We start from the raw sequence: 26,329 nt of genomic DNA, 5'->3' as shown, positions 1-26,329 counted from the left end.
ACTTCATGGGTCCCTGATCCCTCTCCCTCTGACAGCCCCCCACCTCGAACCCTGCCCTGAGTCCTGTGACCCCACCACTTCTTTTCCCACCTTGTGTCCCAGCCCCAGTCCCCAGTGCCCCGAATACTCCTGCTTTGTTGCACGTGGCTCTGCATGTCCAGCCACATGTGCCGACCTCATCAGCCCCAGTGCGCTGCAGCCACCCTGTTCTGCTAATTGCAAAGCCTGCCCTGGGAACCAGGGTGCCCCAGTGCTGGCCTGACAAGTGCCAAGGTCACTGAGAGGCCTCCACAGGTAGCTGGCACAGCTGCCTGTCAACCCAGTCCCCGTCCAGCCCCATTGTCCTGGAGGAATCAGTGGTCTGCACTGCCATGGGAGCCATCTGTTTCCACACATTTGGAGGAGCTCACTATGAATTCCTCCTCTCTTGTGTCCACCGCCTGGCGCGTCTCTGTGGCGCAGCCCATACAAACCTTGAGCCCTTGGGCCTGAACTGCTCCCACTTCTGTGGCCACACAGCTGCCCCAAGGCCCTGACCCTCTCAGCCTGTGGCCCGAGGACATGGGCCCGAAAGACCTCAACCACAGCCAGGTGAGGCTCCAAAGGCCTACTCTTTCTCACTGTCCTGTCTACTCCCCAGTCACCCATGATGACTCTTCTTTTCCTACTGATGCCCCCTCTAGTAGCTCTGCCCCTGGCCCTTAAAGATGTCCACTCCAACTTCCTAGTGGCCCTGCTCACTAGGCACCAGTGGCTACTTACCCCCTTCCCCTTGACTTGCTTGTTGACCCCTCCCCACGACTCTCCACTTGTCATTATTTTTGAGACACAGTCTCACTCTGCTGCCCAGGCTGGAGTGCAATGGTGTGATCTCGGCTCACTGCAACCTCCACCTTCCAGGTTCAAGTGATTCTCCTGCCTCAGCCTCCCGAGTAGCTGGAACTACAGGCATGTGCCACCACACCTAGCTAATTTTTGTATTTTCAGTAGAGATGGGGTTTCACCATATAGCCCAGGTTGGTCTCTAACTCCTGATGTCAAGTGATCCACCTGCTTCAGCCTCCCAAAGTGCTAGGATTACAGGCGTGAGCCACCATGCCCGGCATCCACTTGTCATTATTAACCACCATTGAGATTCCACTTACCCTCCCATTTACTCTCCACTGAGTCCTCAATGGTCATCCTATTAACTCCCTAACTGAATCCCTTCAACCCACAGGCTCAGCCCTCATCTCCCCACTTACCCTCCCTGTCAGTGGACATCCCATAAATTAATTCATTGAGTCATCCATTGCCCTCCCCCAGCTGATCCTACTACCTTTGTTTGTTTTTTGAGACAGAGTCTCTCTGTTGTCCAGACTGGAGTCCAATGGCGTGATCCCGGCTCACTGCAGCCTCAGCCTCCTAGGCTCAAGCGATCCTCTCACCTCAGCCTCCTGAGTAGTTGGGACTATAAGCACACGCCACCACACCTGGCTAATTTTAAACTTTTTTTGTAGACAGGGGGTCTCGCTATGTTGCCCAGGCTGGTCTTGAACTCCTGGACTCAAATGATCCTCCTGCCTTGGCCTCCCAAAGTACTGGCATTAGAGGCATGAGCCACCATACCTGACCAATCCTACTACTGTTGTATTGATTTGCCCATTAATCCATTTACTGTCTGATTGACCCCACCTGCCACTGTCCTGACCTCCCACACTGATGCTTTCCAAGCAGTCTGTTGACCTTCCCAGTGATCCACTGACTGGCCCATTAATGTCCTCATTTACCCACTGTGGACCTGCCCATCAATCCCCCAACCCTGCCATCTACTGATTCTCTACTGAGCTTCCTATACTGGATATGACTAACTCCTGCACTGCATTCCCCGACTTTTCTATTATCCCTCTAATTGAGCCTCTCTTTGACTCATGTTCTCACCCTGTTGAGTTTTCTATAGAGTGTCCCATTCATTCATTGGCACACCTTTTCCTAGAGCACTGTCCAAGTCTCGCTAGGCCCTCATTGATCAGAGAGGCATCCTTTCCAGCAGGATGTTTCCCATTCACCTTGAACTGCCATCCACAAACCCAGTAGCATTTGTCAGTCACTGACAACCCTTCTGACTCCACCCCCATTTATTCTCCAGGGGAGGCCCTGTTGTCGCCCAAAACCACTAAGCCTCGGTCCTCAGTGATCCACGGAGTTGTCCATCCCTTCCTCCATTGCCCTTTTCTAGATCCTCCCATTGCCCCCCGCCGCTGGCCCCTCTTCACTGACTCTTATCCATTCTCTTATTGCCCCTCATTGAACTTCCACGGACCTCTCATCAACTCTGGCTATCCAACCACTCTGCCATGGATGCCCCTTTGAATGCTATACTGACCCCCCAGCGAGCCCCCAGCTCACCTCCCACCAAATCCTTCTATGATCCCTAATGACTCCTCCCATTAACCAGCCACTAAGGTTCTCCTTGACCCCTCTCTGATCCTTTCTGCTGACTCCTTCACTACTCAGTGACCATCTCCTGCTGCTGTTCAACCTGCCTGCATGCCCTCTGTGTAGGTAGATGGAATTTGGGAATCACTGCCTTTCTCTTATGGCCACTACCTCCACACCCAACTTTGGGGCTGCCAGCTCTACATGGCCCCAGACTTTGGCCTTTTGCTATGACTGGGACAGCCTGGCACTTGTGATGCTGCCATGGCCATATGAACCCTACCTGTGTGGACTCTGGCTCCGGTGACCCTATTACATCCTTGCCCAATGCCCAGAAGGTTGCTAAGTTGCCAGGTTGCAGCCAGGTCTGTGGGCCCCTCTGCCCTAGATTTTGCCAGACAGCCGTGCATGCCCTATTCACCAGGAATGGGCATGAATGTGGCTGGCAGTGGCGGTGGATCCCCTGGAGCCCGGCTATGCAGCACTGTGACCAGGCCCATTCCTCAGCAAGTGCCTGGCCCACTGTGTGCCACCATCACAGCGCCCACTGAACCATATACTGGGCCATGGCTGCCTACACTGTGGCTTGTAGGGCTCTGGGCGTCTGCCTGCAGCCGTGGAGGACACTGACTTCTGTAGCTAGTGTGCTTTCAGGAGAGAGGGGTAAGCTCTGAAGAGCTCTGACTTAGGCCACCAGGGGACGGTCGCGTCAGGACCAACAGAAGTTCAGGCCTGGGCAGTGGGGCCAGACGAGGAAGGGTGGGTACTGGAGAAGAGTTAGGACCAGATTAGATGCGGTCAGACCGGCAGGGGTCTGACTTGATTTGATTGGTCCAGTTTGATTAACAAGGTCTTTTAAAATTTTTTAACAATTTTTATAGAGACAGGGGTCTCACTATGTTGCCCAAGCTGGTCTCGAACCCTTGGGCGCAAGCACCTCTCCCTCCTCAGCCTCTTAAATTGCTGGGATTACAGGTGTGAACCACAGCGCCCGGCCTGATTAACAAAGTCATTCTGGCCGGGCGCGGTGGCTCAAGCCTGTAATACCAGCACTTTGGGAGGCCGAGACGGGCGGATCACGAGGTCAGGAGATCGAGACCATCCTGGCTAACACGGTGAAACCCCGTCTCTACTAAAAAAAAAAAAAAAAAAAATACAAAAAACTAGCCGGGCGAGGTGGCGGGCGCCTGTAGTCCCAGCTACTCGGGAGGCTGAGGCAGGAGAATGGCGTGAACCCGGGAGGCGGAGCTTGCAGTGAGCTGAGATCCGGCCACTGCACTCCAGCCTGGGTAGCAGAGCCAGACTCCTTCTCAAAAAAACAAAAAACAAAAACAAAACAAAACAAAAAAACAAAGTCATTCACTCTTTTGTGTCTCTTTTCCAGTGTCTCTATGTCTCCTCCGTGCCGCTGGCTCTCTGCATGTCTCTCGTTCTGGACCTCCCTCAATCCTGCCCCGTCTCTCGGTTCCTCCCCGGGCAGCCCCGTGCTGCTCTCCGCGGGCATCCTCCATTTCTGCCTCCCCCATCTGACCCTGGCTATATCTCCCCTGCCTCTTTCTGTCTCTGTCCCCTCTGTCCCTGACCCTCCCACCACCCCCGACCCCCGCGGCCGGCCTCAGCGTTGCGGTGCCCACTGAGCTGCGCGCTGCCTGGCCACGTGCGCGGGTGACAGCCATGCCGGGAGCGCTGAGTGTGTGCCCAGGGCTTCCCACTGAGCGGCGCCTCTGAGTGCCCGCAGCCGAATGCCGCTGCTTCCTTGCAGGTGGACACCAACCGCTGGGCACCAATCTGGTACCTTGCCCCTGCGCCCCCACTCCCCTCCGCTCCTGTGCTCTCCCTGGACTTGCTGGCCCGCACCATTCCCGGGCTCAAAAAAAATTAAAAATTAGGGGGTGTGGTGGTGCGCGCCTGTGTTCCCAGCTGCTCAAGAGACTGAGGTAGGAAGATCCTTAAACCCAGGAGGTCCAGGCTGCAGTGAGCCATGGTGGCGCCACCACTGCACTCTAGCCTGGGCAACAGAGCCAGACCTCGTCTCTAAAAAAATTAAATTAAATTAAAAAGTGTATGTATTTAAAAGATAAGGGTGTTTAGGCCAGGCGCGGTAGCTCATGCCTGTGACCCCAACACTTTGGAAGGCCGAGGCGGGTGAATCACTTGAGGTCAGGAGTTCGAAACCAGCCTGGACCAACATGGTGAAACCCTGTCTCTGTTAAAAATACAAAAATTAGCCGGGAGTGGTGGTGCATGCCTGTAGTCCCAGCTATTCAGGAGGCTGAGGCAGGAGAATTGCTTGAGCCCAGGAAGTGGAGGCTGCAGTGAGCCGAGATCGTGCCACTGCACTCCAGCCTAGGCAACACAGCAAGAGTCTATCTAAAAAAAATAAGAAAAAAGAGAGAAAAGGAAAAAAAAAAAAGGGGTGTTTAGCAGAGTTAGCTAGACGGTGGGGATGGAGTGTAGGAAGGACAGGCATGACTGAGTAGAGACAAGATAAGGGGTTATGACTGGGTGCGGTGGCTCAAGCCTGTAATCCCAGCACTTTGGGAGGCTGAGGCAGGTGGATCATGAAGTCAGGCATTCAAGACCAGACTGGCCAAGATGGTGAAACCCCGTATCTACTAAAAATACAAAAATTAGCCAGGTGTGGTGGCGTGTGCCTGTAACCCCAGCTACTCGGGAGGCTGAGGCAGAGAACTGCTTGAACCTAGGCTGAGGCGGAGAACTGCTTGTCCTTCCATGTTACAAACACAGAAAGTGAAGTTCAGAAAGGCTAAGTCCCTTGTCCAAAGTCTCATTCTCATCTGTGGCACAATGGGGAGGGACCTCTGGGTTTCGGGGAGGCATGGGAGCAGGTTCAGCCTCCTCAGCCCCAGTGCTGACCCCTTACCTCCCCTGCAGGTGGATGGTGAGCACTGCTGGCTGCCTTGGGCACTGCTGGGAGGCTGGGGTTGGCCGCCTTGGAGGGTCACCATGCCATGGTGCACATGGCCTGTGGGCTGCATCTCATGTATACCTGGGGAAGCTCATGGTGCCTTCTGCATTCTCAGGCCAGCTGGTGGGGCTCCGTGGGTCCTTTGGAGGCAATGTTGGCCTACTTGACCTGCCTCTGGATACCACATCCTGGTCCAAGGGCCTGGTCACTATCCACTGCCCATTGACCCAGCCCAACCATGGCTTTCATGTCAGTTGCCCACATAACTTGCCCAGATCTTCAAGTCTCCCAAACTGCGTGGCCTCCTACAGGTGCTGGATGGCCCCTTTGACTATTGTGTGGTCCACATCAGCCCCGAGCCCTTCCTTAGGATATGCCAGCAGGATGCATGTCATCCCAGTGGCCAGCACTGTGGTCTCTGTGACACTCTCACAGCCCATACTGCAGCCAGCCAGGAGCCTGGGAACCCTGCGATGCCCTGGAGGGGCCCCAAGCATTGCCATAAGTGCTCTGGCTTGGTCTGGGATGCAAGCAGGGAAGATTATGGGTTGCCTGGAAGAGCCCCCTGCCCTGGTTGGAGTCCAGGAAGAATTCCTGGCATAGGTGGAATTGGTGGAGAAGAATGTGTGGGAAGGGGATCCAAGGGAAAGAGAACTGCAGCTGCAAAGGTGTGGAGGTGGGGAAATACCAATGGGAAGCCAGGCTGACTAGGGGCAGAGGCAATGAGATTGGAAAGGGGAATTTGAGGCCAGGCGTGGTGGCTCATGCCTGTAATCCCAGCACTTTGGGAGGCTGAGGTGGGTGAATCACCTGAGGTCAGGAGTTTGAGACCAGCCTGGCCAACATAGTGAAGCCCTGTCTTTACTAAAAATACAAAAATTAGCTGGGTGTGGTGGCACACACCTGTAGTCCCAGCTACTCGAGAGGCTGAGGGTGGAGAATTGCTTGAACCTGGTGGCGGAGGTTGCAGTGAATGGAGATCACACCACTGCACTCGAGCCTGGGGGACAGAGGGAGACTCCATCTCAGAAAAAAAAAAAAAAAAAAAAAGAAGAAGAAGAAGCAAGAAAGAAGAAGAAGAAGAAGATGAAGAAGAAGAGGGAGAGGGAGAGGAAGAGGAAGAAGAAGAAGAAGACGAAGAGGAAAAGGAAGAGGAAGAAGAAGAAAAGAAATTTGAGCCTTAGGCATTTATCTTTGCCAACTGCCTGCAGCACAGACCTGCCCATCCCAAGGCCATTACAGCATCTGTGCACAGACCTATGATTGGGGGTGTGTCCTGCCTGCCAACCCCGCTCACTGTTCCTCCCGATGCTATGAGGGCTATGAGCGTGGCCTCACCATTGATGGCACAGACTGTGTGTCCCAGGACCACTGTGGCTGCTTCCACAATGCTACCTTCTGGTGAGAGGGATCTCCAGGCCTGGGAGGTGAGGATGAGTCTCCCAAACCTCATCATAAGATGTTCCCTGAATCACCAGTATATCACTTAGCATTTTCAGTTGTAAATGACAGAAAATGATGCCAGCTGTCTTAAATACAGAAGATAATTTGTCTATTTTTGCTTACCTGTAAAGATGAGGCCTTCAGGTCTGGCTGGTTCAAGGATACAAACAATGTTGCTAAGAACTTAGTTTCTTTCCATCTTTCATCCTTGCCTTTTCCTTTTTCTGTGTTAGCTTCTATAGTAGTTAGGCTCCAGGTCCACAAGGTAGAGCAAAAGCTCAAAATTACAGTGGCTTAAGCTTTTGGTTTATTTTCAAAGACAGGGTCTCACTCTGTTACCCAGGCTGGAATGCAGCGGCGTGATCATAGCCACTACAGCCTTGACCTCCTGGGCTCAAGCAATCCTGACACCTCAGCCTCCCAAGTAGCTAGGATTACAGTTATGTGCCACCATGCCTGGCCAATTTTTTTTTTTTTTTTTTTTTTTTTTTTTTTTTTTTTTTTTTTTTTTTTTTTTTTTTTTTTGTAGAGACAAGGTCTTGTTGTGTTGCCCCAGCTGGTCCTGAACTCCTGGGTGCAAGCAATCCTCCCACTTCAGCCTCCCAATGTGCTACGATTACAGGCGTGAGCCAATACGCTCAGCCTACAGTGGCTTAAACTTGATAGAAGCTTAATTATCTCTAACAGGCAGTCCAAGTATAACCAGCTTGCCTCCTCCAACACAGGCTCCATCTGTCATGTGGCTCTGCCTCCCCTGTGGTATTGCCCTCATCTGTTCCTCACCACAGCTACATTCCTGCAAGCTGGAAGGAGAAAAGAGGGGACAAAGAGACCAGGCCTCCTCCCTTTAAGGACAAAACCCAGAAATGGCACACATCATATCCATTCACTTCCCAGTGGTCAAACTTTATGGAAGGGCCCCATCTGGTTGCAAAGGGGGCTGGAAGATGTATCTTTAGCTAAGTGGCCATGTGTGCAGCTAACGATTCTAATTGGGCCAAGTGTAGTGGCTCATGCCTGTAATCCCAGCACTCTGGGAAGCCGAGGTGGGAGGATCACTTGAGCCCAGGAATTTGAGAACATCCTGGGCAACAAGCGAAATCTTGTTTCCACAAGAAATACAAAAATTAGCCAGGCATGGTGTTGAGTGCCTATAGTCCTAGGTGACTGAGGTGGGAAGATCGCTTGACCCCAGGAATTTGAGGCTGCAGTGAATCACCAGCATGTCCCTGCACTCCAGCCTGGGCAACAGAGCAAGACCCTATCTCAAAAAAAGAAAGAAAAGAAAAGAAAAACAAAAAGAAAAAGAAAAAAGGCCAGGCACAGTGGCTCACGCCTATAATCCCAGCACTTTGGGAGGCTGAAGTGGGCGGATCACTTGAAGTCAGGAGTTCTAGACTAGCCTGGCCAATATGACGAAACCTCGTCTCTACTGAAAATACAAAAATAAGCTGGATGTGGTGGCGCACCCCTGTAGTCCCAGCTACTCGGGAGGCTGAGGCAGGAGAATCGCTTGAACCTGGGAGGCAGAGGTTGCAGTGAACGGAGATCACGCCACTGCACTCCAGCCTGGGTGACAGAGCAAGACTCCATATCCAAAAAAAAAAAAAAAAAATGCTAATTCTAGGAAAGGAATGGAGAACGGGTATCTGAGACTGCCACAGCCTCATTTTCAAACCACCTCTCTGTCTGCGGGCAGAGTGATCTCCCACCACTCCAGGCTGATGATGTACAGTCTAACAGTCCCAGCCGGGAGACAGCACTTCTTTCTTGACAGTTTCAACAGAAGTCCTGGGGCTGATGCTCATTGTCCCAGTGGAGGTCATTTGCCCATCCCTAAACAATTACAGGGGTCAGGGGATGGGATGTTCTGATTTGTCTCTAAGTAGCCAGGGCTGGGCATGTACCAGAGCTGGAGCCAGAGTCAGAGGGCAGGGATATCACCTAGGAAACCCTCTAGAATGAGAGTGGGCCAGTTCCCCAAAGACAAACTGAGAGACTGTAATCAGAAAACCATTGACAGGCCCTGGGCAGGAGGCAATAGTATTCCCTTTGAGATTTTGCATCTCCTTGAGTCCACTGGAAGGTAAAGAAAGTCCCCCTAGGCTGACTGACAGGCTGTCTTGGAGATTAAGGGTCACTTGACAGGAAAAACATAGATGTTTAAATTCCGGAGTACAAGCCAGCATGGTGGCTCATCTCTATTATCCCAGCTACTCGGGAGGATGAGGCCGGAGTTCAAGACCAATCTGGGCAACATAGCAAGACCCTGTCTCTAAAAACAAAACAAAAAATAAATATTTAAAATTCCAGAGTGAAGCCTAAGCAACATAGTGAGACTCTGTCTCTACAAAAAACAATAAAAGAAGAATTATCCGGGTGTGGTGGGATGTTCATTTAATCCTAACTACTGGACATGTTGAGGTGAGAGGATTGCTTGAGCCCAGGAGATCAAGGCTGTAGTTTCACCAATATGGTGAAACCCTGTCTCCACTAAAAATACAAAAAATTAGCCCAGTGTGCTGGTGTGCACCTATAATTCCAGCTACTGGGGAGGCTGAGGTATGAGAATCACTTGAACCTAGAGGCAGAAGTTTCACCATGTTGATCAGGCTGGTGTTGAACTACCGACCTCGGGTGGTCCGCCCGCCTCAGTCTCCGAAAGTGCTGGAATTACAGGTGTGAGCCACCGCGCTTGTTCTAGGACATGTATTTTTGATAGAGATACATACACACGACAGGCAGGATTCACAGTGGTTTCTGATTCTCCCTTGACTCCGAGATTCCAAGCCTAATCCCCGCCCCTGACCAGCTTCTCCTCTCTGAAGGAGAACGGACCCCCAGCTGGTTGCCGGCCCAAGTGTGCGAGCCACGGTTGCACGCTGGGTGGAGGGGTCTGGGGTTGTCACTGAGCGGTCCCCCAAGCTCCGGTGCTGGTGGGGCCCGAGGATGCCGTGTCCTTGCGGGCCTCTCTGGAGCTACGAGGACGCCTCCAGGCGGCCCGCGGGGACAACAACGGCATTGCGGCCTACGACCTGAAGCTCCTGGGAGGACAGTGGGGTGCCAGTCTAGTCCACTGTTCAGGGCGACCCGGACTCCGGGCTTTAACCGTCGGTGAGGACCCAAACACCGCTGCCCAGTGCCCGGACTCCCACCTGCAGAGGGCGCGACCAACCCAGCTCCTAGAGCCACACGCTGCCTCTGGAGGCTTGGCGCCCACACCCCTCTGCTTGTCTTCCCCTAGCACGGAGAAGCCTGTCCAACCGGCCAAGAGCCATTTCCCTACGGGGCCTCGTCCCTCTGCGCGTGCCTAGGGCTGGGACCCCAGACACAGACCTGTCCCGAACGAGGGAACGCACGGAGCTTCCCGAGAGGGTTTCAATCAGTAACTGACGGCAAGAGCACGCTTGTGCCCGGCGTCTCTCCCAGTGCCCCGTGCCGTTGGGACCCAAAGTCCGAACCCGTAGCAGGCCGCGGTGGCCCACGCCTGAAATCCCAACACTTTGGGAGGCTGAGAATCTTTTGAGCCCGGGAGTTCGAGGCCATCCTGGGCAACATAGCGAGACCCCATCTCTGCAAATAATAATAACAATAATAATAATAATAATAATAATAAATAGGAGGCGCCGTTGCGCGCACCTGTGGTTCCAGCTACTCGGGAAGTTGAGATGGGAGGATCGCTTGGGCCCAGGAGTTCGAGGCTGCAGTGAGCCAAGATCGCGCCACTGCACTCCAGCCTGGGCGACAGAGCGAGACCCCGTCACAAAAAAAAAAAAAAAAAAAAAAAAAAAAAAAAAAAAAAAAAACCCTAGCTTCCTCTTCTCCCAGAACGCAGGAGTTAGGTCAGGACCCTCTGTTCCCTCCGACCCAAGACCTAGGAGTCCGAACACATAGCGACCTCCTCCTACGAGACGCAGGTGCCAGGATTCCCCAGAACTGCTGTCCCTTCAAGAACACACTTTTCCTACGTGGGAGGCCGCGACCAGAGACTCCGCCCACTTCGCCCAGCCGGCTGTGGTGCAACAGCAACGACAGCCAATCAGACGCGGCAGCGCCGGATGGCGGGAGGCGGGAGTTGGGGGCCAAGGGAAGCAGAGGGCGGAAGTGGCTGTGGCTTTGCCCTTTGGCTTTTGCTCGCTGTGTGGCGGCTCCGCGGTTAGCAGGGAGTTCGCTGAGCGTCTCTGCCTAGCCGCGGTCATGAGCCGGCACAGCCGGCTGCAGAGGCAGGTTCTGAGCCTGTACCGCGATCTGCTGCGTGCCGGGCGCGGGAAGCCGGGCGCCGAGGCGCGAGTGCGGGCCGAGTTCCGGCAGCACGCGGGCCTGCCGCGCTCCGACGTGCTGCGCATCGAGTACCTGTACCGCCGCGGGCGGCGCCAGCTGCAGCTGCTACGCTCGGGCCACGCCACCGCCATGGGCGCCTTCGTACGCCAGCGGGCCCCGACCGAGGAGCCTGGCGGCGTGGGTTCCAAGCCTGACGACGGCGACTGTCCAAGGAACCCCCACGACAGCACGGGGGCAACGGAGACCCGGCCCGACGGACGGTGACTGGCGAAGAGCCGAACTCGCTCGATGGCATGGTGGAGCCAGGAGGCTCGCCTGACTGCATGGGGGGACTGGGGAACCCGCCTAAGGTGAGAGATCTCGAGAGACTAGCTCGACGAATTGGGGATGTCAGAGACTCCCCCTTGGCGACGCAGGGGGCCTAGAGAGCCTCGTGATGGACAGCAAGAGAGGCCCACCTTTTCCGATGCTTGGAGACAGGTCGGCGCTCCTCCCCCATGAGGGCTTGGGGCGGCCTGGGACGCCGGCAGGCTGGACAGTGTCAAGCCGAGAGCTACTTGCCCGAAGGTACGGGGAGCCAGGACGCCCCCTGCTGAACAGGGAGAGCCTGAGACACCCTTCTCTTGACCCCTGAGAACATACCCACCCCTGGCTCCTCAAGGAGTCTCCCCTCTCCTGTATTTAACTCTGAGAAGTGCAGACTTTTTGCTGAGAAACTTTTGGGAAGGTTCCCTGATCAAGCGGTGAGAAGCCCGGAATCCCCTTTGGGAAAACTTTCGCCCGTTGATTGTGACAAGCCAGGACCACGAGGAAGGGGCTAGCGGTCTATCACCCTGGTTGATCAACTAAAGGGCCCTACTTGATGGTTTTGAGGGACAACGTTGACTCATTTGCCCCTTCCCTCTCAGAATGTTGGACAAAGGGAATAAAATTGGGGATATGTCTACTTCCCTATTGGTGGTCTTAAAGCTCTTATATATTTGAGGATTTTTGAAACGCGCCCCCACCACCACCACCGTGCACACACACACAGACACCTGGAAGGGACCATCTGGGAGGTGATAGGTGTGGGGATCTGACTCCCTCCGGAGTCCTCTAGACTGGCACATTGATTGAAGCCTCATAGTTCTCTCCCCTGGGCAGATCTGTGGAGGGGGCTCATCCTGGCTTAACCCCCAAAGATACCCCAGTGGGCTCCCTAATGGAGGGCAAGTTATTTAACATCTTTGTGTGGAAGAGGAAATGGTGGAGCTGAGAACTGGCTCGGAGCCTCTGAGGCAGTAGTGGGGGTCTCAGACCTGGAAATTTCTCAAACCCAGCTGAAGGGTCCAGCCTCAGCTACAATGAACAACAAGGCCTGGGGCAGGGGAGGGGAGATGAACCCCATAGATCACTCCCTCCTGTGTCCCCATATGGGCCTGCCCTAGACATTCTGTGGAGGGATGCATTTTGCATCGCTGAGCTGTATTTGCACCCATGTCAGTTAAATAAGTGGAAATGAGTTCTTGTGGATGTAGCTGTGGGGAGGAGGACCACAGGTAAGGAGTATAGACCTCAGACCAAAGGGAGGATGGATGGAAGAGAAACAGTCGCTGCCCTAATCCTAGTGGGGGAGCCACATGCCCAAATGGTTATAAAGTAGAATTGCAATTTGAAGAATTAATTGCCAGGATAGGCTTCTAGGCAAGAAGACCAAGGCTGGGCGCGGTGGCTCACGCCTGTAATCCCAGCACTTTTGGAGGCCAAGGTGGGTAGATGGCAAGGTCAGGAGTTCAAGACCAGCCTGGCCAATATGGTGAAACCCCGTCTCTACTAAAAATACAAAAATTAGCCAGGCATGGTAGTGGGCACCTGTAATCCCAGCTACTCAGGAGGCTAAGGCAGGAGAATCGCTTGAACCCTGGAGGTAAAGGTTGCAATGAGCCAAGATCACACCATTGCACTCCAGCCTGGGCGACAGTGAGACTATGTCTCAAAGAAAAAAAAAAAAAAGACCAGTGTGGGGAAAGGCCTGAAGGGGGCAAAAGGAAGAAATGCAGGGTCTCAGCTGGGGGCCTGGCGTGCCCCAGGCACAAGGCTGTGGGTTTACTTGCTCTTGGCTTCTACTTCAGCTTTGTCTCAGGTTTGTCCTCACCATGGGACCTCAGCCACCTCATTCATCTCTCAACCTCCATTTCTTCCATCAGGGTGATCATGTTAATCTTTTCCTGGCTCCATCTCAAGGTAAAAGCCAAAGACCAATGGGGTCCTACCCATCCAGGCCCCCCAATTACATCTCCAGCTGCATCTCCTGCCACCCCCTCACTCCTGACTCCATGATCTTGAGCCCTGACAAGCCCCAGGATTGGAGCTCCTGGCAGGGCTGCAGGCAGAGATCAAGTTTCCACTGGGGCCGGGCATCCTGGGTTGGAAGGGAAGATACATTAACCTGGGTGTTACAGATGAGTGAGATTTGCCCGGTGGAGAGGATGGAGGAATGCCTGATTTGAGGGAGGAGCTGTACAGGTGAGTAATGGCTAAGAGCACGGACCCGGGAATGGGAAGGCAGGGTTTGAATCCCAGCTCCCATACTTACTGATTATGTGATCACAGGCAAGTGATCTAACTTCTTTTTTTTTTAGGCAGGATCTCTGTCACCCAGGCTGGAGTACAGTGGCACAGCTCACTGCAGCCTCAGCTTCCCAGGCTCAAGTGATCCTCCCACCTCAGCCTTCTGAGTAGCTGGGACTATAGGCATGCACCACCACACCCAGCTAATATTTTTATTCTTTATTTTATTTATTTATTTTTGAGACAGAGTTTCACTCTTGTTGCCTAGGCTGGAGTGCAATGGGGCGATCTCGGCTCACTGCAACCTTTGCCTCGCAGGTTCAAGCAATTCTCCTGCCTCTGCCTCCTGAGTAGCTGGGATTACAGGCATACACCACCACGCCTGGCTAATTTTGTATTTTTATTGGAGACGGAGTTTCTCCATGTTGGTCAGGCTGGTCTCTTAACTCCCCACCTCAGATGATCCACCCGTCTCGGCCTCCTAACGTGCTGGGATTGTAGGCATGAGGACTGCGCCCAGCCATTTTATTTTATTTTTGAGATGAAATCTCGCTTTGTCACCCAGGCTGGAGTGCAATGGCACTATCTCAGTTCTCTGCAACCTCTGCCTCCTGAGTTCAAGCCATTCTCCTGCCTCAGCCTCCCAAGTAGCTGGGATTACAGGCATAACGCCACCATGCCTGGCTAATTTTTGTATTTTTGGTTAAGATGGGGTTTCACCATGTTGACCAGGCTGGTCTTGAACTCCTGACCTCAGGTGATCTGCCCACCTCGGCTTCCCAGAGTGCTGGGATTACATGTGTGAGCCACCACGCCTGGCCTATTCTTTATTTTTTTGAGACAGGGTCTCACTGTGTTGCCCAGGCTGGTCTCAAACTCTTGAGCTGAAGCGGTCCTCCCACCTCAGCCTCCCAAACTGCTGAGATTACAGTCATGAGCCACTGTGCCCAGCCTGATTTAACCTTTTCGTCTCAATGCCCTTATCAGTGAAATGGGCTTAATAAGAGCCTCCTTGATGTGGCCATTATGATGGTACAGTGAATTAAATACCTGTTTTGAGGCCAGGTGCGGTGGCTCACGCCTGTAATCCCAGCACTTTGGGAGGCTGAGGTGGGCAGATCACCTGAGGTTGGGAGTTCGAGACCAGCCTGACCAACATGGAGAAACCCTGTCTCTACTGAAAAATACAAAATTAGCCAGGCATAGTGGCACATTCCTGTAAGCCTAGCTACTCAAGAGACTGAGGCAGGAGAATCGCTTGAACCCGGGAGGCAGAGGTTGCGGTGAGCCAAGATTGTGCCATTGCACTCCAGTCTGGGCAACAAGAGTGAGACTCTATCTCAAAAAAAACACCCAAAAAACCCTGTTTTGACAGCAGATGATGAGGCCTGACCCCCACCCATGGCCCTCCTGCCCTCTTGGGTTCACTTGCAGCTGCAGAAGCAGGTTCTCAGGAGGTTGCAGCCTCCTTCCCTGAGCCCCTGCATCTCTGTTGCTCTGCCTGAGGGCTTCCTGGGAGTCCTGGGAGGTGGGTTAATGTCCTCAGAGGCAACCCTCAGCCTGTAGGGGGCAGCAGTCACTGGATGAGCACCGTGGCCCACCTGTCCTCTGGTGGGACAACATGTGTTCTGCAGGGTTCCTCAGGGGCACCCTCTGGGATGGACCCCCAGTTGCCCACAGTGGTGTGAGCACCGTTTTTGGCTTTACCCTGCCCTGTCTCTTCCCCACTCACGCTTCCTGGGATCACATCCCAGATAAACCATCACCCGAGTCCTTGGCTCCGAGGATGCTTATGGGTCAAGCATGGACCAGTGCCCAGTTCTCTGCTGATCCTCTGTGTGTGTCTGCTGCTCTGTTTTTTTGTTTGTTTTTTTAATTTTTTTGTTTTTTTATTTTTTTTTATTTTTATTATACTTTAAGTTCTAGGGTACATGTGCATAACGTGCAGGTTTGTTACATATGTATATTTGTGCCATGTTGGTGTGCTGCACCCATCAACTCGTCAGCACCCATCAATTCATCATTTATATCATGTATAACTCCCCGATGCAATCCCTCCCCCCTCCCCCCTCCCCATGATAAGCCCCAGTGTGTGATGTTCCCCTTCCCGAGTCCAAGTGATCTCATTGTTCAGTTCCCACCTATGAGTGAGAACATGCGGTGTTTGGTTTTCTCTTCTTGTGATAGTTTGCTAAGAATGATGGTTTCCAGCTGCATCCATGTCCCTACAAAGGACGCAAACTCATCCTTTTTTATGGCTGCATAGTATTCCATAGTGTATATGTGCCACATTTTCTTTTTTTTTTTTTTTTTTATACGTTAAGTTCTAGGGTACATGTGCATAACGTGCAGGTTTGTTACATATGTATACTTATGCCATGTTGGTGTGCTGCACCCATCAACTCGTCAGCACCCATCAATTCATCATTTATATCATGTATAACTCCCCAATGCAATCCCTCCCTCCTCCCCCCTCCCCATGATAGGCCCCAGTGTGTGATGTTCCCCTTCCCGAGTCCAAGTGATCTCATTGTTCAGTTCCCACCTATGAGTGAGAACATGCGGTGTTTGGTTTTCTCTTCTTGTGATAGTTTGCTATGTTTGTTTTTTTGAGACAAAGTCTCACTCTGTTGCCCAGGTCGGATTGCAGTGGCGCAATCTTGGCTCACTGCAACTTCCGCCTCCCAGGTTCAAGCACTCCTGCCTCAGCGCCTGCCCCCCACCCATCCCCAGTGAGTAGCTGGGATTATAGGCACCTGCCACCATACCTGGCTTTGTGTGTGTGTGTGTGTGTGTGTGTGTATTTTTAGTAGACATGGGGTTTCAACCATGTTGGCCAGGCTGGTCTCGAACTCTTGAAGTGATCCGCCCGCCCCGGCCTCCCAGAGTGCTGGGATTATATGCGTGAAGCAGCCCTGGGCTGCTGTTCTGTTTTTTACTCTGCTAAGGCACAGGGTCAATGTTTCTCAATCCCTTGACCCATCTGTTAAACAAGAAATCCCCTGATCTAAGAAAATCGCTATAAAAGACATACAGGGATTAGAGTCATTTAGACTACAGACTGAGTTAAAAATAGAACTGAGTTGTTAAATTTTCTGTTTTTGATAACTACTGTAATTGTGTGAGAGAATGGCCTTGTTCTTAAGACATACACGCTGAAGAATGTAGGAGTAAAAAGGCCTCGTGTCTGCAACTTACTCTCAAATGGTTCTAAAACATATGCACTGATATAAATATATTAGCAAGGGTATGGATGGTAAATCACATGAAGCAAAGTGTTAACCACTGGTGAATCTGGGTAAGGGCACGTGGGAGTTTGTTCTAGTTTTAAAAGGTTTCCCAGCACTTGGGGAGGCTGAGGTGGGCCAATCACTTAAGCCTGGGAGTTCGAGACCAGCCTGGGCAACATAGGGCTTAAGCTGCCATGCTCGGCCTACATTTTAAAATTGAAGTATTTTAAATGTAAATGTAATGTGAAAGTATTTTGAATGCAAAATATTTTTTGTTACACGACTTCATTGTTTTAGTAGGACTGTATTGCATTTTATCTGTTAAAAATTTGGCGTCTGAATTAAGATGTGCCGTAAGTGTGAAATACACACTAGATTTCAAAGACTTAGTAAGAAAAACAGATTGTAAAAGATCTCATTATTTTTGTATTGACTACATATTGAAGTGATAATATTTTAGACAGGTTAAATAGAATATAAATTATTAAAATTAATCCATTTTTACTGTTTTAATGTGACTGCTAGAAAATTTGTAACTACATTTGTGGCTCACATTCTATTCTTCTTTTTCTTTCTTTTTTTTTTTTTTTTTTTTTTTTGAGACAGAGTCTCATTCTGTCACCCAGACTGGAGTGTAGTGGCGTGATCTTGGCTCACTGCAACTTCCGCCTCCTGGGTTCAAGTGATTCTCCTGCCTCAGCCTCCCGAGTAGCTGGGATTACAGGCACCTGCCACCATGCCTGGCTAATTTTTGTATCTTTAGTAGAGACGGGGTTTCTTCATGTTGACCAGGGGTTTCTTCATGTTGACCAGGCTGGTCTTGAACTCCTGACCTCAAATGATTCGCCTGCCTTGGCCTCCCAAAGTGTTGGGATTACAGGCATGAGCCACCATGCCCGGCCTCACATTCAATTTCTATTGGACAGCACTATTCTGAGTCCCCATGGCCTGTTTCCTCACTACAATCTGCTCTCATGGCGAAATTTTAACATAGTGGCTCCATTCTACGGACTCCGTGATGCCTTCTTCAACCACATTGTTTCAGTTGTGCCCCCCTCCTCTTGCTCACTTTGTTTTTCTCCTCAGCACTTACCACCCTGTGACCACTACATATTTCACTTATTTCTTTTAGTTATTGTCAGTTTCCCCAAGTAGAATGTCAGCTAGCTCCAGAGGCATCAGAGGCACCGTCTTGTTCACTGTCTTGTCTCTGCTCCTTGACCAGGACCTGACTCATAGCAGACAGTTAATATTTGTTAAATGAATGAATGACACAGATGTGCTCCATTACCGGACCTGTTGGGTCAATATTGCCAAGACTGCTCCCCCTATTTGCTGGTGATCTCAGGGGGACCATGCCTCCTCTTTGGTTGATGCCAGAGTCTCAACCTGGCCTTTGAAACAGGACAAATCTGGTTTGCATCGTGACTTTTCCCTGAACCTGGAGTCTCTCCCAGAATATGCAGCTTCCCCCACCCCATCAGTGTCTGTTCCCCTCTTCTAGTAGCAACAACTTGATACTCTTTGGAGACCCACCCTTCTGCCATTTTCAGTCCACATGGTTTAGGTGGGGCTGACTGCAGCCCCCAGCAAAGGTGGAGCATGTGACAGAAGCCGGAGGAGCCAGCCTTGGGACTTTGGTTGGAACTACAGAACAGTGACTCTACTGTTGGCTGCTAAATTGATGGGGTGTGTATGTCACAGTGGAGGGAGGCTTAGCATGACTGACTCCATTTTGCCTCTGATGCCCTGCAGTGACATCCTTTAGGTTAAAAGCTTCTGCTTAGCTTTGTGTGTAGACCAGTTAATTATAGGAGGAATTTAGTTTATAGCTCAACTTTAGAAAAAATAACAGTCCCTTTCCCAAAACTAACCATGCCAACAGGAGATCAGGAAACTGTACACACAAGTAACAATGTTATACTAGAGATTTACAAGAATATTGTGACCTGACCTACATAGTCAAAGAAGTTTTCTTCTGGACTCTTGCTGGCATCCAGATGTCTGCAGTCATTGGTCACCTAACCTCAACCCCCTTCCCTTAGCATAAAAAGAAACCTAAAACTTACTAACTTGAGATGGTTCTTTAGGACAGTAGTCTGCCATCTTCTTGGTTTGCTGTCTCTCCAAATGAAGTTGTTTGCTTTTTATTATTATTATTATTTATTTATTTATTTAGAGACGGAGTCTTGCTCTGTCACCCAGGCTGGAGTGCAGTGACACGATTTCAGCTCACTGCAAGCTCCGCCTCCCAGGTTCAAAGGATTTGTAAAAATACAAACATTCGCCAGGTATGGTGGCACATGCCTGTAGTACCAGCTACTTGGGAGGCTGAGGCCAGAGAATCTCTTGAACCCAGGAGGCAGAGGTTGCAGTGAGCCGAGATCATGCTTCTGCACTCAAGCCTGGGTGACAGAGTGAGACTCTGTCTCAAAACAAAACAAAACAACTAGACTGACGTGGTGGCACATGCCTATAATCCCAGCTACTCTGGAGTCTAAGGCAGGAGAATCGCTTGAATCCTGGCGGCGGAGTTTGCAGTGAACTGAGATTGTACCATTGCACTCCAGCCTAGGCAAGAGTGAGACTCTATTTCAAAACAAAACAAAAAAAAGCCACAACTTCTTTGTCCCTAGGGTGCAACCAGCAATGGGATGACACCCCAGGTGCCCAGAGCAGCAGCCAGTAACTCACCCAGTATTGGCTTTCTACCTTCCTGAGCTCATGTCCTGGGTCCCCTGCCACGCCTGAATAAAGAACTGGTGCTTGACTGTGTCAGGGTCTGGAGCAGCCCTACCCAAGATGGGCTGATGCGGTTCTGTGTGTTCTGTCCTCAAGGCAAAAAGGTCCATCCAGACATATCCAGGCCACATCCTAGATTCCGGGTACGCAGGCACCTAGTATCCTCACACATCCTTTGACAGTGACCATTTATTACACACATCAGACTGGGGGAAGACCATTGACATAGCTGAGCACCAGGTAGGGTGTCCTGGGTATTCGGGCGTTAGAGCAGCAGGGGCCTCCTGACACGGGCAGGAGAAATGTGGCACCCACCAGGAGGAGGAAGAGGAGGAAGAGGATAAGCAGGAAGGTCAGGGGCCACCTGGATGCAGGATCGGGGGCCCTGTGAAGGGAAATGCAGTGTTAAACATACAGGTGGGCTGCCGCTAGGAGCTCTGTCCCCCACACCCTAGTCCCATCTCTCAGGCACCTCACCCGGGATTCCCCTCCAGCCTCACATCCTGGAGATGGGGAGATGCTTGCCTCTTCTTGTCCTAAGGAGGGAGAGCAGCCAGCAGCAGAGTGGATAGAAATGACACTTTATTTATTTATTTTGAGACGGAGTCTCTTGTCACCCACGCTGGAGTGCAATGGCTCAATCTCAGCTCACTGCAACCTCCGCCTCCCGGGTTCAAGCGATTCTCCTGCCTCAGCCTCCCGAGTAGCTGGGACTACAGGTGCCACCACTCCAGGCTCATTTTTGTATTTTTAGTAGAGATGGGGTTTCACCATGTTGGCCAGGCTGGTCTCAAACTCCTGACCTCAAGTGATCCGCCTGCCTCGGCCTCCCAAAGTGCTAGGATTACAGGCGTGAACCACCATGCCTGGCTGACATTATTTTTTGAGACAGGGTCTCGCTCAGTCACCCAGGCTGGAGTGCAGTTTCACAATCACGACTCATGGCAGCCCCAGCCTCCTGGGCTCAGGTGATCCTCTTACCTCAGCCTCCCTAATAGCTGGGACCACAGGCACATGCCACTACAACCATTTAGTTTTGTTTAATGATTTGTAGAGATGAGGGGAGGGGGTGGTTCTCACTATGTGGCCTCAAGCAGTCCTCCTGCTGTGACCTCCCAAAGTGTTGGGATCACAGGCGTGAACCACAGTGCCCAGCCAGAAGTGACACTTCGTGTCGCCTTTACCCTACTACTGTAGACCTACAGGGCTGGTCTTATTTCTCCTCCTTTCCTGGCACCTCCTCATCCCCAGGACCCCACGTGGACTTGGAATATCTCCAAGTATAGTGGATGTCTGGTTGTGTCTGTCCTTCATCCAGTACGATCCCTCTTTTTCTGATAACAGTGCCTCAATTGGAGGGGGGAGGCTGTCATGCCTTCCACTCCCAGACCTTCAGGTTCAGGTGAAGCTGATACTCACCTGCCCAGCTTCCATGATTGGTGTGACCCAGACCTGGCCAATCCGAGCACTCTGGTTTATTCAAGGTGCAGCCCATGACCTCAGCCAGTAAGTGGGAGTCAGCCTGGGACTTTGGCAGCTGTCAGTAGGGTCAGAGGCACACTCCCTCCCCTGGGGTGGGTAAACCAGTGGGAGTGACCATGTAGCCACTGGCGCACCCATTTTGCTGAGAAGGAAGCCACCTTGGGGACTTAGAGCCCAAGAAAGGGAGGGACTGAGCCTTGGTGTCATTTCTTTTTTAAATATTTATTTATTTATTTATTTATTTTTTGAGATAGGGTCTCACTACGTCACCCAGACTGGAGTGCAGTGGTGTGATCTCGGCTCACCACAACCCCTGCCCCTCGGGCTCAAGTGATTCTCCTGCCTCAGCCTCGCGAGTAGCTGGGATTACAGGCATGTGCCATCACGCTCCGCTAATTTTTATAGTTTTAGTAGACACAGGAGTTTCACCATGTTAGCCATGCTGGTCTCGAACTCCAGACCTCAGGTGATTCGCCCGCCTCGGCCTCCCAAAGTGCTGGAATTACAAGCGTGAGCCACTGCACCCAGCCTGGCCCTGGTGTTATTTCAGGCTCTGAATTCAACAGTGCCTGGACCTTTGCGTTACATTTTTTTTTTTTTTTTTTTTGAGACGGAGTCTTGCTCTGTCGCCCGGGCTGGAGTGCAGTGGCCGGCTCTCAGCTCACTGCAAGCTCCGCCTCCCGGGTTTTACGCCATTCTCCTGCCTCAGCCTCTGGAGTAGCTGGGACTACAGGCGCCCGCCACCTCGCCCGGCTAAGTTTTTTTTTTGTATTTTTAGTAGAGACGGGGTTTCACCGTGTTAGCCAAGATGGTCTCGATCTCCTGACCTCGTGATCCGCCCTTCTCGGCCTCCCAAAGTGCTGGGATTACAGGCTTGAGCCACCGCGCCCGGCCCACATTTTGTTTTTTTTAATAGCGTTCCCTTTTTTGTGCCTTTTGATTTCTTGGGTTTCTGTCACTCGCCATCAAGATTCCTGAGTGCTACACCTGTTTGAGAACTGGCTCACCTGAGGCTTCCGGAGCAGGGAACGTCTTTGGTGACCTGCTAAGTGTTTGTGGTAGCTGAGGCCAGACTCCAGCATGTCCTGTCGGGAGTGAGAGGTGTGTGGTTCCTGGAGAACCAGCAACAAACAGAAACATGGTTGGGGGAGGGCCAGGATAGGAGGTGTCATAGAGATGAGATTCAGGGGGAACAGAGAGATCTCACGGGACAGACAGACATGGGCAGAGCCAAAGAAACCAAGAGAGGAGAGACATTATTTATTCATTCATTCAATAAATATGTAATGAGTTTCTATTACAAGCCAGGAACTGTTCTAGGAGCTGAGGACACAGTGGGGATGGAAATAGGCAAATTCCTGGCCTCCGTGGAGCTTATATTTGACAGGAGAGAGACAGACCATAAATTAATAAGTAGGCCAGGCGCGGTGGCTCAAGCCTGTAATCCCAGCACTTTGGGAGGCCAAGACGGGCGGACCATGAGTTCAGGAGATCGAGACCATCCTGGCTAACACGGTGAAACCCCATCTCTACTAAAAAATACAAAAAACTAGCCAGGCGAGGTGACTGGCACCGTAGTCCCAGCTACTCGGGAGGCTGAGGCAGGAGAATGGCGTAAACCCGGGAGACGGAGCTTGCAGTGAGCTGAGATCCGGCCACTGCACTCCAGCCTGGGCGAAAGAGTGAGACTCCATCTCAAAAATAATAATAATAATAAGTAACTGAGGCCTGGTGCAGTGGTTCATGCCTGTAATCCCAGCACTTTGGGAGGCCGAGGCGGGCGGATCACCTGAGGTCAGGAGTTCAAGACCAGCCTGGCCAACATGATGAAACCCCATCTCTACTAAAAATACAAAAATTAGCCAGGAATGGTGGTGCACACTTGTAATCCCAGCTACTAGGGAGGCCGAGGTAGGAGAATCACTTGAACCTGGGAAGCAGAGGTTGCAGCAAGCCAAGATCACACCACTATACTTCAGCCTGGGCGACAGAGTGAGACTCTGTCTCAAAAAATAAATAAAAATTTTTAAAAATAAGTAAATATACAAAGTCAAGCTGTGGTGAGTGCTGTTAGGAAATAAAGTAAGAAACTAGGAGTGCTCATGTTTGGAGGTCAGGGCAGGCCTCCCTGAAGAGGCGGCACCAGGAGAGTGAACGGGGCATCACCTCACAGTCAGGAGGTGAACGGGGCATCATCTGGGGGCCTCAGGGAGATCGGGCTTGAGGATGTAGACAGAGACAGACAAGAGAGAGAGAAACAGTGAGATAGAAGAAGACACTGAGAGACAGAGATAGAGGGGGAGACAGAGCCACTGACACCTCCTTGGAAGGGCAGGACCCTGCTAGAAGGTGCACAGAGATGTCCCCAGGGCGCCTGGCAGAAGGTCCCTCGAGGGGGTCTGCTCTCACCTCGAGGCCTTGTCCCCTGCCCTGGGGGCCCCTGTGGCCACACAGCTCACAGGGCACTCCTAGTATCCGGGCTGTCTTTTGTCCCAAGGGCCCAAGACCCCCAATGTCCCCCGCCGGATCCCACTCCAACTCTGCGGAAGTGGGGAGGCTACTGGGTGCCCAGGGCCCCCAGACCCCACCAGGTGCTGGCCAGTCCAAGTCTCCCTCGAATTCCAAGTCCTGGTCCAGCGTGTTGGCCTCCTCGAACACCTGGGTCAAAGGACAGAGGTCATGGAGGCTATGAGGTTGGGGCCTGGTTTGGGTGAGGGGTATCAGGAGGGGCCCTACCAGGCTGTAGCTGACCAGCTGGGCCTGCAGCTGCCAGAGCCGCCGGAAGATGGAGTCTCGGTAAGCTCCCAGGGCCCGCAGGATCTGCTCCAGGGCTGCCCAGGCCCTGGGCTCACTCCGCTGTGCCAGCCCCTCACCAAACGCTAGCAGCGCCTCCACGCGCTCAGCTGCCCCTCGTAGGTCCGCCTGGAGGGCCTGAGGACACATGGTTGGACATCACCCCACATACACACCAGAGACCCAAAACCTGGAGTTACCCCCTCCCCAAAGGCTTGGAACATGCACTCAACCCATTTCCCATCCCGGAAAGCTGGCACCCACTGCTGGGGCCCTGCACACCCCCACATCCTGGCCTCTCCTGCCTACCTGCAGCTGCACCATCCCACTCTGGGCCAATGCCCAGCGCCCCAGGCCTTGCTCCAGGTCCTGCAGCTGGTGGCCCAGCCCCAGCAGGCACAGGTGCAGGCTGTCCTGCTCAGCCTCTAGTACCTCCAGGCCAGAGATGGGGTGCTGGGGAACAGAGGAGCCAGGTCAGGGCCAGTGGGCCAATCAAAATATCACCCCTGCTCCCATCCCCACCCCCTTCTGTAAGCTTCTGGAAACTTCTCTGTGGCACAGTCCATCTCCGGGTCTCTCTGTACCAGGGTCACTCCCACTGGGGGGCCTTCCCAGTGGAGCCAGGCCTGAGGAGAAACATCTAGTTCAAGGTCTCCAGGTTTTCATAGCTCCTGGAAACTTGGATGTGTGAGGCCCCGGGGGTCTGGACAGGGAGCGGGGCTGGGTACCCCCTGGGGTACCCATTCTAGGAAGAATGGGGCTACATCAGGTGCAATGATGAAATGCTTCTCAGCCAGGCGCAGTGGTTCACACCTATAACCCCAGCACTTTGGGAGGCCGAGGCCAGAGGATCAGGAGTTCAAGACCAGCCTGGGCAACATGGTGAGACATCGTCTGTATTTTTTTTTTTTTTTTTTTACTAAAAAGGAAATATGACTGGGCACGATGGCTCACACCTGTAATCCGAGCACTTTGGGAGGCTGAGGCGGGCAGATCACCTGAGGTCGCGAGTTTGAGACTAGCCTGGCCAACAAGTTGAAACCCCATCTCTACTAAAAATACAAAAAATTAGCCAGGTGCAGTGGCATGCGCCTGTAATCCCAGCTACTTGGGTGGCTGAGGCAGGAGAATCAGTGGGACCTGGGAGGAGGAGGTTGCAGTGAGCAGAGATCTCACTACTGCATTCCAGCCTAGGCAACAGAGAGACTCCATCTCAAAAAAGAAAAAAAAAAAAAAAAAGAAGAAAGAAATACGTCTCCCCGGTTGGTCAGATATTGAAACACTTTTCCAGAGGGTCCCTCCCCCTACAGACACCCAACACCTTTCCAGAATCATCACCCAGTCCTCACTGTGGAGGCCAGACTCTGGGGGACAGAGAGGAGGTAGGGGGTCTGGGTCATCTCAGCTCACCTCACAGTGTTTGCCCCCAGCTGGGTCCTCGTAGGAAGAGGGTGTTGACCATCTTGGGGGCTGAGCAGCAGGCTTATTGCCCCTTGGCCCACCCTGGAAGTGCTCAGGAGGGTCCAAGGAGTCCTGCCTCAGGGTCTGAGCCTGCTCTGGGCTAGGAGGCAGGGGGCGGTAACTGGGTGAGTCTCGACACCTCACTTTTCAGCCTACCCTCACCCCAACCCCGGCAACCTCTCCTGTGTCCCCAGGCCATCACAGCCATGGCACCTCCTACCCTCATATGGCCCCTGCCACCATGCCTACCCTCTTGGGAATAAGCTTCCAAAGCCCTGGCCCCCACCTCGTGCAGACGGTGCATCCAACAATGTCCGGCTCCCTAGGTGCTCCCGGTGGGTGGTTGAGGGGCTCTGAGCCAAATCTAAGGCCCAGAGGCAGGGACAGGGCCATGGCTGGGGGCCTGGGGACACAAAGTCAGGTGAGGGCAGCCAGTAAGACCTCTTCGCTAGACAAGGGTGTCCCAGAGCTCCTAGGCTGTAGTCACCGGGACCTGAGGCTGCAGGAGAGGCCCAGGACAGGTCTGGCTCCGCCCCTTCCAAGAGGAACCTGGACCCGGCCATTTGATGCCCAGCTCAGGTGACAGAAGAGCCACTTAACTCCTTCCTCCCTAGCAGGCCAGTAGCTAAATCTCCCAGCATCACTCCAGGCCATCCAAGAGGGTTCCAGATAGAACCCCTCCCCCACCTCCTCAAGAGCCATGGATTCTGCCCCACTGGGGACACAGACATCTGACCTCCAGGGCCTACCATTCGTTTAAGACCCTAGATGCTTGCCGGGCGCGGTGGCTCACGCCTGTAATCCCAGCACTTTGGGAGGCCGAGGCGGGCGGATCATGAGGTCAGGAGATGGAGACCATCCTGGCTAACACATGAAACCCCGTCTCTACTAAAAATGCAAAAAATTAGCCGGATGTGGCGGCGGGCGCCTGTAGTCCCAGCTACTTGGGAGGCTGAGGCAGGAAAATGGTGGGAACCCGGGAGGCGGAGATTGCAGTGAG

General features: G+C 52.6%; 2 protein-coding genes across 10 annotated transcripts; one reads left to right on the top strand and one right to left on the bottom strand.

Moving 5' to 3' along the window:
* The first annotated feature begins 10,860 nt into the window (after positions 1 to 10,860).
* SDHAF1 (succinate dehydrogenase complex assembly factor 1) lies at positions 10,861 to 12,021 on the top strand. The gene has a single exon (XM_010368789.1). The coding sequence runs from the start codon at positions 10,988 to 10,990 to the stop codon at positions 11,333 to 11,335; it is 348 nt and encodes a 115-aa protein (XP_010367091.1). The 5' UTR covers positions 10,861 to 10,987; the 3' UTR covers positions 11,336 to 12,021.
* A 7,736-nt stretch (positions 12,022 to 19,757) lies between these two features.
* Positions 19,758 to 26,184, bottom strand: SYNE4 (spectrin repeat containing nuclear envelope family member 4). 9 transcript variants are annotated; one of them, XR_004060322.1, is made up of 9 exons: positions 25,616 to 26,184; positions 25,279 to 25,424; positions 24,178 to 24,321; positions 23,812 to 24,006; positions 23,485 to 23,733; positions 22,083 to 22,187; positions 21,013 to 21,162; positions 20,071 to 20,129; positions 19,960 to 19,978 (listed from the first exon to the last, which is right to left on the bottom strand). XR_004060322.1 is itself a non-coding variant. In XM_030941645.1 (8 exons), the coding sequence occupies exons 1-8, from the start codon at positions 25,890 to 25,892 to the stop codon at positions 19,795 to 19,797; spliced, it is 1,359 nt and encodes a 452-aa protein (XP_030797505.1). In that variant the 5' UTR covers positions 25,893 to 26,184; the 3' UTR covers positions 19,758 to 19,794. The 9 variants fall into 9 exon arrangements, 8 of the variants coding, with proteins under 8 accessions (XP_030797505.1, XP_030797510.1, XP_030797506.1 ...); XM_030941645.1 differs by lacking the exon at positions 21,013 to 21,162 and having other exon boundaries at positions 19,758 to 19,978; XM_030941650.1 differs by lacking the exon at positions 21,013 to 21,162 and having other exon boundaries at positions 19,758 to 19,978; positions 23,664 to 23,733.
* Positions 26,185 to 26,329: the final 145 nt, after the last annotated feature.

This window comes from Rhinopithecus roxellana, chromosome 12 (genome assembly GCF_007565055.1).
Source record: "Rhinopithecus roxellana isolate Shanxi Qingling chromosome 12, ASM756505v1, whole genome shotgun sequence".
NCBI lineage: Eukaryota > Metazoa > Chordata > Mammalia > Primates > Cercopithecidae > Rhinopithecus > Rhinopithecus roxellana.
The sequence above is the reverse complement of the archived record's forward strand: the minus strand, read 5'-3'. Positions and strand labels throughout refer to the sequence as shown.

Excerpts from the sequence above, each read along its gene's own strand:
- SDHAF1 (XM_010368789.1), top strand. The coding sequence starts at position 10,988 with ATGAGCCGGCACAGCCGGCTGCAGAGGCAGGTTCTGAGCCTGTACCGC.
- SYNE4 (XM_030941645.1), bottom strand. The coding sequence starts at position 25,892 with ATGGCCGGGTCCAGGTTCCTCTTGGAAGGGGCGGAGCCAGACCTGTCC. Across the intron at positions 25,425-25,615 it reads GGATGCACCGTCTGCACGAG|AGCAGGCTCAGACCCTGAGG; the intron begins GTGGGGGCCAGG and ends CTCCTAGCCCAG. Across the intron at positions 23,734-23,811 it reads AGCTGGTCAGCTACAGCCTG|GTGTTCGAGGAGGCCAACAC; the intron begins GTAGGGCCCCTC and ends CCTTTGACCCAG.